Raw genomic sequence first — 12,595 nt, forward strand, 5'->3', positions numbered from 1 at the left:
TAGAAACTTCCTGTGGTCCGGGTGTACTGGGATGTGAAAATACACGTCCTGCAGATCTAATGACACCATCCAGTCTCCCTGTCTGGTGCCTGCAAGAACTGACGCTGAAGTCTCCATGGAGAACTTCACTTTGCTGATAAACTTGTTCAATGGGCTGACGTCCAGAACAGGTCTCCATCCCCCTGAGCTTTTCGGAACTAGGAAAAGCCTGTTGTAAAATCTCTCCGAAGAGGTGTCCTCTACCACTTCTATGGCTGATTTTGACAGCATCAGGTTCACTTGTTCTTGAAGAACCGCTGTCTTGTTCCCTGAGTGGGATTTTGATAACTCCAAGGGTGTCAACAACATGGGAGGCATTTTCAGGAAGGGGATTTTGTATCCCTCCTTTAGAACATTGATTGACCAGGAGTCCGCCCCCCTTTGGCTCTAGTTCTGCCAAAAGTGTGAAAGTCTGGCTCCCACTAGTGTCTGGAGAGAACATGTCTCACTTCTTTGATTTATTTTGCTGTTTAGGGAATTTGCGAGTCTGACCTCCGGCAGCCATTCTTTGAGGTCCCTTCGAGGGGGCTCTGCCACGAAAGGGCTGACGAATGGGGGGAGTCTCCTTTTGTAATCTTGTAGGAAAGGAAACTAGAAGAACCTTTCTAGCAGTCCTAGAGATCAGATCTTGGGTGACTTGTTGTGACAGTGTTGCAGACAAATCTTTTACCAACTCAGGAGGGAAAAGATTTTTGTCCAAAGGAGCAAATAAGAGCTCAGATTTTTTAACAGAGGACAAACCAGAAGAAAGAAAGGAACAAAGTGAGGACTTCTTCTTTAGGATTCCTGCTGTAAAAAGGGCGTAAAGTTCAATGGAGCCATCAAATGCATCTGAGCCTCGTTGTTAGTCTGTTGCCTCTGCGAGAGCTCCTAGAATCCAATCCATAAGGCTTAGGACTTCTATTGATCTAAAGATGCCCTTCAGTAGATGGTCCATTTCTGAATTAGACCACATAATTTTGGCCTTACTCATGGCTGACTTTCGTGAGGAGTCCACGAGTCTGGAAAAGTCACCTTGGGAGGAGGCAGGGACTCCCAAACCAAGAACTTCCCCAGTCGAGTACCAAACACTAGATCAGGAGACTAGTCGGGTTGGAGGAAAGGAAAAAGAAGGCTGGCCTTGATCCTTTCTTTTAGCTGTCCATTGATTAAGAGTATGGAAAACTCTTTTAACTGACCGTGCCAGAACCATCTTCTTTTAGGAGGATGTTTTCTGTGGTCTGCTCTTCAAAAATTGAGAGGGTGGGCTTTGAGGCATAGGCTTTGTAAAATCCTCTGGATATAAAGCTGAGAGAACTGTCAAAAGTCTTTTAAAATCAGCTGCCTGTATCGGATCCTGAGATTCCTCTTCTACTTCAGCTAAGGGAACATCAGTTCCTTGATTCACATTGTCAGAAGCCAAGACCGCATCATTCTGTTGGTTATTGTTTTCTATAAAAACTTCAGATTGACCTGAAGGAATATCATGGAGTATATCTTCCAATTGTGAGGAAGCATCACGATTAAGCACTGAGGGCTTTGATGGAGAAACGGTTTCCAAAGTTTCCAGCATAAGGGAAGACTGTTGTATGGCTTCCGAATGCCGTGCGTCTGCCGCGATCGGTGCGGTATCGACAGTATCGCGTCCGGCGGTAGCGATAGTATCGCGTCTGGTCAGATGACTCGGAGACAAGACTTGACTGCATGCGTCTAGCATAAGAACAGACTGTCTCATGCCTCCATGTTGCCGTGGGCTTTCAGACTTTTGTATGCGTCCAGAATGCCGTGAGTTATCGGCTTGTAAAACTCGTCCAACGCTAGCGATAGTCACGTGTTCCGAAGATCGCAAGGGTGAAGTAACTGATTGTCTATCCTGTTGAGTAGACACAACCTTACGTGCGTCAGGCATGAATTCAGATTGGCGTCTATGTCCAGAATGCCGTGAGGAAGAGACCAGATTGCTGCATACGTAGGATTTATCGCTTGCGGCCACCCGAAACGACGGACAGGATGGTGCGTTGCTGAGTATCAGAAGACTACGCTGTCCGATAGTATCAGAAGAACGCTTACTTGGTCTATTGCTGTCCTTCGATTCTTTTGGACGCGAACTCTCTGTTCGAGAGTCATAAACGTCAAACAGGGACGAAATGGACCTCTTTAATGCAGATAAATCAGGAATAGAACGGACGCCGTGTGCGTCAACAAAACTATGTAATGATCGCTGCGAGGTATCGTCAACTGTCGATACTTCCAGCGCCTTGTGCGCGATCTAAACCGAGTATCGAATGACTTACGGGAGCGTCAATAGACTAAGGGAAAACAACAGGGGGAATTTTTTGAGACATTTCCCAATCTGGGGTAAAAGAAGGAGCGTGAACTGACGTCAACTGAGCACCTTCTCCCTCCGACGAACTATGCGTCTTACGTGCCTGTTTCGGAGTTGGCATATCGTCTTCGTCCGAAAGGAAAACCTCTGGTAAACACCAGGCACTACAAGATGGTTTATTAGGAGACATATGTCTCTTGAGTGGTCTTGACTTGAATGGTTGACGCCAACCACGTCGCGACTTTACGTCATCGGAAGAAGTCGCAGACAAATTAACCTCACCTTTACTCTGGTAAGGGGGAGTGAAATGGGAATCGACAACAATATCGCTCAAGGGGACGTTCGTTCGCTGATTAAAGTCTGCCATATTGTTTTGCCTTTCGACATTCCTTCTCCAAGGGGTTGGGGAGCATGGAAGAGGTCCCCGGCTGGGATTATGACGGACACGAATGGACGCACCCTCCACTTCACTATCACTATTCACTATTTTACTTTGTAAACCATGCACTGCACCCCACAAAACTTCTTTTTCGGTAGTTAGAGAGCGAACTTGGGTGCCTAAGGCTGAAATAGCAGCCATTATATCCTTCAATGAAGGTTCACTTACCTCCGACACCATATTGGGGTCTGGAAGTGCTGGAATAGGAACAGGAATATTAGTATGAATATTGGAAGGAATATCACCATCCGAAGATTTATTAGAAACAATACTAGCTGATCAAGACCTTCTAATTCTATCTCTTTCGAAACGCCTAACATAGCGTTCAAAAGCAATCCACTCCGAATCAGACAAAGACTTGCATTCGTTACATCTGTTATTATAAGTACAAAATTGACCTATACAACCACAGCATATTGAATGAGGATCAATAGAGGCTTTAGGCATACGTGTCTTGCAACCTTTCACACACTTCCTGATAGAGTCAGCCATTTTGAAAAAACAGAAAAACAGTCCAAGTTAAACCAACAAAGTCTAATAAATAGAAGCGAAAAGTACAGAAGAATATCCAAAACAGGCGACAAAAGTCGTTAACAATAATCAACAAAAGTTACTTCACCAAATTGTAGAACAAAGTTATTAGCAGCGAAAGAATTTCCTGAGGTGTTCACACGATCAATGACAGAGAATTTCTGAAGATGATGGGTAATGGTTCTGATAACCTACGAGTGGTGGCGCTTATGTATGACCACCTACTGTCATGTCGGTTGTCGCCGCAAATTTGAATTTCTGTCGTGCCGCGTCAAAACGCGGGATTTAAGCTATATATAGGTAACTACCAGGGAAGTTTCATATTTAAAAATAAGGAGTCCCTGCCCTCGCTAAACCTTGCTATGCAAGGTCCGCAGCCTACGCAAGCTATGTGTTGACACGTGCAGAAGTGTGATTGTCTAGGTAAAGTTATTCCGAGTCTATGTAGGAAAAACCTGATGTAACCAAGACTTCCTAATACCACCTCACCAGGGTATGGGGACGCAACAGTATTAGTTTAACACTAGGTACACAAGGGAGCATGGTTTACCTGTAGTAGTTTGAGGTCAGCTTATGCAGAGAACCCAGGATGCTGCTTTCCCCACGAGAGGGTAGGATGAAGAAAAGAATAAGAGCCAGTCAAATCTTTTCATTCACACAGACTAAAACTGGGTAACAGTGCCCTTAAAGCTTCTGCTACTTGTCCAATAAGGAGCTTGAGGTATACAACCAGCTGTTGTGCAGCCACCACCGGACCGATAGAGATTGTATCGAGATCCTGTGTGTCACGTCTTGCAAGAGAAAGGTTGTGAAAGTCACCTGGAGCATTCACATCTTTTCTTGTAAAACCTGCATCACAGAGTAATCTGCTAAGAAGGAACAGGGGCATAGTTATGCCCCTGACACTGTGAGTCGTCATGTTGAGATGATGTTTCGGTGATCCTCCTCTAGTCTCTCCCAGTGCTGATGACAAGAGGAGGGACTCGGGCGGGCTGTTGCCGTTTTCTTTAGGTAAAGTCTCATACCTTACCCTGGGTACAGTAACGGATGATCTGGATCGTCCGTTACCGAGTGGAAACTCGTGTAGGATACGTCACCTCTGGAGACTGTGTCTGGCGACATACTCAGGGGACGAAACTAAACACTGTCTTTCGCCCTTCTCAATAATGGGCGATGTCGAAAGAGAGACCATGAAGTTCCTTGACTCGTATGGTTGCTGTCCTAGTGTGTAGGAACATTGTGTTCTTAAATCAGGAGAAAATTTGTTGCCTGGTGAAGTGGAACATAAGGAGGTCCCTTTAGAGATCGGAGAATTTGAACCATGTTCCGAGAGGAAGGTCTCAATTCCGACTGGAGAAAGACAAGTTGTAAGTCCGTATGAGTTAGGAAAAGTCTATCGATGAGAGGGTGTCCCTTTCTTTCAGTTTGAAGGTGAAGGATCAAGGTTGAGTGATCATCTTTACCTGTCGAAACTGAATAGGGGGTCTTTTCCTCTTCTACTCTGAAGTATCAAATAAACGCACCAGTACGTTAATTAATTTTTCAAATTTCTTCCCGCCGGTACGCTCCATTTCCACCCAGTACGCTTATTCATTTTTCACAAATCTTCCAACCAGTATGTTTATTCAATACTACCTATCGTACCGGTGGGAAATTATACAAGTACAATTTTTTTTTATTTTCTCAGCTGAAGTAGCAATCGAGATCTCAACTCGTAGCGTACATGTAGGTCAAGCGGAAGTCGCTCTCTGAACACTACAATACATGCGTTGTCTGATTTCAGTTTCTATAAATAGACGTGCTTTCCCTTCAACAGTGACAACTACTCATGTATATCATTTGAATGATGTCATGTCGCAAGGTGATAGGATCATATGTATAGCTAACGAGGTCATTTCAAGTGCAGCAAAGAAGTTGTGTCTGTTTTCAAACGTCAATTATTTCATGCCGATTTATGATTTAAACGATGTTAAATCACACTTCTATGTTAGATAAACCCTTAGGAGTTTACAGGTATGCAAAACGAACCTTATATCCGAGAATAAATTTACTTTGAATAACATATCCTAACAGCGTAAGGCTATCGGAGGCGGCTTAGGTGCGATAGATCTGAGTCTTCGGATCCTGACGATTATGAAATTTAACTCGTATCCGTGGATGCTGTTCACAGGAATGTATATTTTCATCATTAGGAGGTGACAAAAATTACAATTTGATACATTATTCAGGACAGATGGCATATATATATATATATATATATATATATATATATATATATATATATATATATATTAAAAAATAAATTACCGTATTTCCCGTGTCATAAGAAGCACCTTTTTTCACGAAAATTGCCCTCCAAAATCACCCTGCGTCTTAACACTTAAGAAAAAGTTGTATAAGGGAGTTTGACAGCCTTCAAAAACCCAACTATTGACATACAAGCACTCAATCTCACGAGAGATAGAATATAATACTACAATTATCATTAATATGTAATAAATTCATTTATTTTTATATTGCACATCCTTCAATGAAGTACAGTAGCAATTTTTTTTTTTGTAATCAGCTGATGACTTGCTGACCCTCTTCTACAAGAAAACATGCCAACTAATAGTCTCATAGCAGACGACCCTATGACAGAGTTGTTTATGATGTATATATCTATATTCTCATATTTTGTTGACATTTTGTTACAAAGCAATATATTGATAATGACTTTGTTGCCTGAGTTACGAAATAATACAAACAGACAGTTGGAAAAAAATTCTGTTTGTTGAGTGCAGTATTACCAAGTTAGCAGAAAAGTAACTAGACCTAGAAACACATGAACAGTAACAAATTTATTCCACCTAAAAGAATGTCTAGATTTCTTTAATCAATAATTACATTTTGTGTGAAAATTTATAGGCTGTACGAGGAATTTTGGAATTAGTACGAGGAATTTTGGAATTAGTACTAGAATTTTAAATCTTTAACAAAATTTTATGCACCTTTGGCAACACTGCTTTGATGTAAACAACACTTGAAACACCAAACACTGACTAAACGTGACATTTAACTTTGAGAGAGGTGACTCATCGCACGTATAGAGGTTTGGGTTAAGGGTGTGAGAGGTTGTAGCCTCGGTGCTGTAAAGACCTGTTTTTGCGTAGCTAAATAGTGTTACAGTATTTCAGTACCCTTCACTGATTTCAGTAGCTGTTATCAGCTGACTGCTATTCAATTAGAGACATGGATAGTGATGTGAATATCAAGGATCATGGGTCGGAGTCACCAGTTTCCCATATCACTCATCTTCGCTTGGAAGTCGATGGATTGGACATTCACATGGAGGAGGAGAGCCAGTTTTCGACACCGAAAAACATTGAGGATCCCAGGTCAAAGCGCAAAACACATGCCGATCTGGATGATGATAATACTGATAAGTTAAATACTTCGGTCGACGAGATAGATATCCAAAAGAAGCGATCAAAGGTAGAGCAGGACCAACTACATTTCATCCCAGTAAGCCCAAATAAACAAAACCGTTCCACCTCTCATTCATGTAAGTCAGAAACCCATAAAGTAGTAATAATTAAATTCCTAGATAACTTTACCGCGAAGAACCCTTTGACGGTCACAAAAATACTAAATGCATCTATTTTTGGGAAATATGTCATCCAACATAGTTGTGGCAAAATGCCTTCCCTGGATTTAATCAAGGAGCTTGGCACCCATCCTGTAAGATGTTGGTATCCAGCAGATATGGAAGCAAGGAGGTTTGGGACTTTTGGCCCTATTGAGAAGGACATCGAGATTGAAACGATCATAGAGGCTTTGGTGGTTGTGGAAGGAGCCTGTGATAATAAAAGCTTATCTGTGAAGAGATTGGTAGACAGGAGCGGGTTTTATACCAGGTATATAATTATTGGAGCTGCAGAGTCCCTTCCAAAAAGAGTCGCATTGGGACACTTCACCTACACGGTATATGATTATGTAAAACCCCCGTTAAGATGCTATAATTGTCATTTATTCGGCCATGGCACTTTAACATGTAATAAAACAATGAAGCGCTGCGTTCGCTGTGGTATGTTCCATGAAAATGTAAATACTTGTCAGAAAGGCTATCACTGTGTTTTCTGTGGGGGTAACCACAAGTTCACTTCCCAGGAATGCTCTATTAATATAAGGGAAAATGAAATCGAATCCAAAAAACGAACAGGCAATTTGTCAGTTAGGGAAGCAAATATGAAGATTAGGGAGCTAAATGGCAGAGCACAGAAATTTTCTCGTAGTGGTCGTTCAGTAACCAGTATTTCAGAGCCAGCTGCAGGACAGAAGGCACAGGTCCGTAGTATCCCTTCTGATCCAGATGTGCATAAAGCAGGTGATGTTATGAGAAATGTTGCTTCGGGTTCTAGGCCTAATCAAGTACAGTTGACTCCAGATAGAGGTATTAATACAGCCTATAGGGATGGCCGTAGGGATTCTCTGGGCTTTGACCCTCAGTCTATTGCTTGGCCTAGGCTACAAGCCAGGCATCGGGAGGTTTCTCCAGTATCCAGTCGTCCTGCACAGCCTGCTGAGCGAGCCGACCGTCCTGATCCAAAGTCGTATAAGGTTGATCCTTTACGACAAACCACATCCTATTTTTCCTCCAGAGCATATAGAGAAAATGCAAATGAAATAGAGTCAGATGAGGAAGACCTCACAACCCTTTTATCTATTCTTGCAGAGTGTTATTGTCTTTTTAATAATGGCAAATCCTTTATTGAGAACCTTCCCGATTTTAGCAAGCTTCTGCGTCCTTTATGTCGTATCCTTAAGGTAGTATTAGTTAGATAATGGATCCCAATCAAACTTGTATCATTTACTGGAATGCACGTAGCCTAATTTCAAATTTATCCGAATTTAAGAATATGCTATATGACCGTAACTCGCACATAGTAGGTTTATGTGAAACTTGGCTGACTCCTAGAGTAACCCCAGTCTTTCAGGGTTATACATTTATTAGGACGGATAAAGAAAAGATTAGAAAAGATTTGAAATTTTCTATCCTTGATTTGGGTGATTTTCCAGAGGGGAGTCTGGAAGTGATAGGTGTTAAGGTTGGGTTTTCCTTTGGCTGGGGGGACATTTTAATGTGCCACAACTCCTTTAAGTCTGGTAATTGTTTTACCAGTCAAGAATTAGATTACTATTTTGATCTGTTGGAAACACCAGCCTTGGTAATGGGTAACTTTAATGCCCATCACACTTATTGGGATCCCCATTTGACAGACAGATTAGTGAATAGAGCTGGCAGAGTTGTTTTTAATTCACTCTTATCCCATAACTTAACTTTGTTGCTTCCCCCAGGTCTTCGCACTCGTATTGACCCATATAGAGGTGATGAATCTACTCTGGTTTTGTGTTTAGGTTCTGGGTGGTTTACCTCACCATCAGTTATATCTACTGAAGTTAGTATTGGTAGTGATCATTTGCCAGTTATGATTAGGTTTGAGAGGTTGCCTATCATACAGGTATACCATCGTCCCAGGTGGTCCTTTAAAGGTGGAGAGTCAAAAGTGGCATAATTACAAACAGTTAGTTATCCATCAAGATAATTCATTGTATTCCATTGATGAAGAATCAGACAGTATTACAAATGAAATTTTGGTAGCTGGGAAAAATTGTTTTAAGTTGGGGCCTGGGAAATTTGGTTCCAAACCACGGAAGCCTTGGTGGAATGAGGAATGCTCAAGGGCAGTGGCAATTAAGAGAAGGGCGTACAATAAATGGAAACGGTGCCCTATTAGACAAGCTCAGCTGGAGTACAGACGTCTAGAAGCAAAGGCTAAAAAAATCATCCGCAAAAGCAAGAGATTAAGTTTCCATAGTTTTTGCAGTCAGTTGAATTTTGCCTCAAACACTGCAGTATCTTGGAATTTTATTAGAAGTATTGTAGGGGTAGGTGTGACCCAGTCCTTCCCTTTGTCTTGGGATGGAGTACTCCTTATTGATGATTTAGCTAAAGCAGAAGTCTTTGCCTCCTTTTTCACCACCATTATGAGTACGGTGAGGACCATACAAAATGAACAGGTTTTGCAATCTTTTGTGTCTTCTTGTTTGCTTGAACAGTCAAATGATGAAGTAAATAAAGTCTTTACTTTGGAGGAGCTCAATAGCCAGTTGGGTCATTTACGGAAGGGAAAAGCAGTAGGGAGTGATCTGGTGGCCAATGAACTGCTCACACATCTTCCAGAGGAGAGTCTTGAAGTAGTGTTGAAACTGTTTAACCGGGGATGGGTTGAGGGTTACTACCCATTGCAGTGGAAGTTGCAACATATTCTTCCAGTTTTAAAGCCAGATAAAGATCCTTCTCTTCCATCTTCATATAGACTGATTTCTCTGATTTCATGTTTTGGTAAGCTGATGGAGCGTATGGTACATGCAAGACTCAGTTGGTGGCTGGAAAACAATTCTCTTTTACCGTCTAACCAGTGTGGTTTTCGCAAAGGTCGAAGTACTCTGGATAATATTGCTCAACTAGAGCATGAGGTCTACAAGGGGTTTAAGGAAAATAAGGTGTCCTTGGTCCTGTTTTTTGATTTATCAAAGGCATTTGACAATGCCTCTCACTTATGTGTATTATACAAAATTTGTATGTTAGGCCTAAGGGGGAATAGTTTGAGTTGGCTGTCATCATTTTTTCAAGATCGTTTCTTCCAGGTTTTGATAGGGAGGGATATATCTTCCAAGTATCCTGTAAAAACAGGAGTGCTACAGGGCTCTGTCCTCAGCTCTTTGTTATTCACAGTCTTGTTGTATGACATTCCTCATTTTCCAGGTGTGAGGACGCTTATCCAAGCAGACGACATCACTTTTCAAGTGTCAGGGTGTTCTGTTTTGGATGCTCAGCTGAAATTGCAGAAGGCTGTAGACTCATTTCTAGTTTGGACTACTCAATGGGGTCTGAATATAAACCCCTCAAAGTCTAGGTTGATGTGTTTCACTCGGAAAAGGGTAAACTGCATACCAGAGATTCGGTTGGAGAACTCGGTCATACCCTTTGTTACAAAGCATCGTTTCCTGGGTATGGTTCTTGATGGTCCACAGTTGATTTGAAAACATCATGTAGAATACCTTCGTCTAAACTGTTTAAAGCGTTTAGATGTTATGAGGCGTATAGCACATACTTCTTGGGGAGGAAATCATCAAAGTTTGTTTATTTTCTATAAGTCATTTATTAGGAGTAAGATGGACTATGGGGACATAGTGTATGGCTCTGCTTCTAAAACACTGCTAAGTAGATGGGATGTTATTCAGTCAACAGCATTACGATTGATCTCTGGTGCCTTCCGCTCGTCCCCAATCCTATTGCTTCATTGTGAGGTAAACTGTCTCCCCTTATCGTATTGGCGTCAACTCAGATTGATGGTGTGGTATACGAAAATATGTAATAGTAGTTTGGATCATCCATTATTCCAATGTTTATCACATGATTATGCAGCCATCCACAGTAAAAACTGGACCGCGGGGAGACAGGTTCCAACTGTGATTCGAGCATCTTATGCTTTGAGTTCTTTGCACTTCCCATGTGGCTCTTTTTCCCCTCTACCTGACATTTCTCCCTTACCACCCTGGTTTCCTATGAGTGAATATTTGTCTTCAGATTTTCCAGTTGCAGCCAAGCAAGAGGGTCATTTAGTCGTAAGTTCCTTCAACAAACTGTGTGATGAGGAATATAATGGATACGTGCACATATATACAGATGGTTCATTACCTGAATCCCAATCTTCCTGCACGGCAGCGATGTCGATTCCTACACTAGAATTTCATGCTGCTTGGAAAATCTCATCTGTAAACATAGTTACGGCTGAACTTATTGGTCTTATGAAGGCTTTGAGGTTTGTTTTAGAGTTTTTTTATAATTCGAAAGTAGTTATTTTTACGGATTCAAAGGTTTCTTTAGATTTAATTCGTTGTTATGCAGTTGGTTTTCAATCGTTGGTGGATCCTATTTGTTGCAGTCTAAAGTCATTGAAAGAGAAAAATATTGTAGTGAAACTTCAGTGGGTTCCAAGTCATAGTGGTGTTCCGAGAAATGAACTTGTGGACTCAATTGCAAAAGGGGCTCATTCATTTGTTAACATAGTAAATCCTGTACATATTCCAGTTTCAGAACATATCACAGCTTATCGTAGGGCTGTATGGGAGAAGTGGAGATTGGATAGAGAGGTGGAACTTCAATTCTCTCAGCTTGGCCCATATAGAAGATCAAATTTGTTGACAGCTCTAACAACGTCATTGGCATCAAGGAAGCTAAAGTCTGCAATTCTTCGACTTTGTGTTGGACACTTAAGACTGAAAGCCCATCTACATCGCCTTTCCCTTGAGGATTCACCTTTTTGCTCTTGTGGTGAAATAGAGGATGTAAGGCACATTATACTACACTGCCCTCGATATTTTACATCCAGAGTGTTTCTGAGACATTCTCTGTTTTGGATTGGTGTCCCTTTTCAGCTAGATAGGATCCTGGGGGCTGACTCTGAAACTCCACATGTATTGAAGAAGATCTACCATCATCTAGCAGTCTTCCTGAAGTCCTCGGGCCTCCTCAAAACTCTATGATTTGTTACAAAGTAAAATATGAGAGGGATAGCACTATGGTTGCCTGATAGGTGACGTGTGCTAATACTGTACTGTACATTAAGAAAGAAGAAGAAGACAGTAACAAATTTATTACACCTAAAAGAATGTCTAGATTTCTTTAATCAATAATTACATTTTGTGTGAAAATTTATAGGCTGTACGAGGAATTTTGGAATTAGTACTAGAATTTTAAATCTTTAACAAAATTTTATGCACCTTTGGCAACACTGCTGACTAAACGTGTAGTTGTGGTGGTTGTGGTGGAAACTATGACAACTTTAGAGGTTTCTTATATGAATATGTACTAAAATTGGGATAATCAGCCTATAGCTAATTAATATTAACTTAAACATTTCATAATTCACCCAAAATAAGAAAAGTTATGGTGCAAGACAGTAATCACGCTAGAGTCTCTAAGTTTTTTTTCTAGAACTGCCATGCTAATTTAAGGGTGCGTCTTGCCACTTGTAGCGTCTTATGACACGGGATATACGGTAGATATCCTGTTTTCAAGATAAATAAATTATAATACTGAGTGAATTTTACCTGGTGAAAGTTTTTTTTTCCAGTAATAAATAGCTTTTTTCTTTCTCTTCTTTATCTTTATTTATTTATTTTTTGGGGGGGTTGGGGATGGTTTCAGGATTTTGGGATATTGGACACTGCTG

The 12,595-nt window shown here is 41.2% G+C and overlaps 1 protein-coding gene across 1 annotated transcript; it reads left to right on the forward strand.

Moving 5' to 3' along the window:
• Positions 1-10,532: 10,532 nt before the first annotated feature.
• Positions 10,533-11,906, forward strand: LOC137655579 (uncharacterized). The gene has a single exon (XM_068389478.1). The coding sequence runs from the start codon at positions 10,533-10,535 to the stop codon at positions 11,904-11,906; it is 1,374 nt and encodes a 457-aa protein (XP_068245579.1).
• Positions 11,907-12,595: the final 689 nt, after the last annotated feature.

This window comes from Palaemon carinicauda, chromosome 16, assembly GCF_036898095.1.
Source record: "Palaemon carinicauda isolate YSFRI2023 chromosome 16, ASM3689809v2, whole genome shotgun sequence".
NCBI classification, from domain to species: domain Eukaryota; kingdom Metazoa; phylum Arthropoda; class Malacostraca; order Decapoda; family Palaemonidae; genus Palaemon; species Palaemon carinicauda.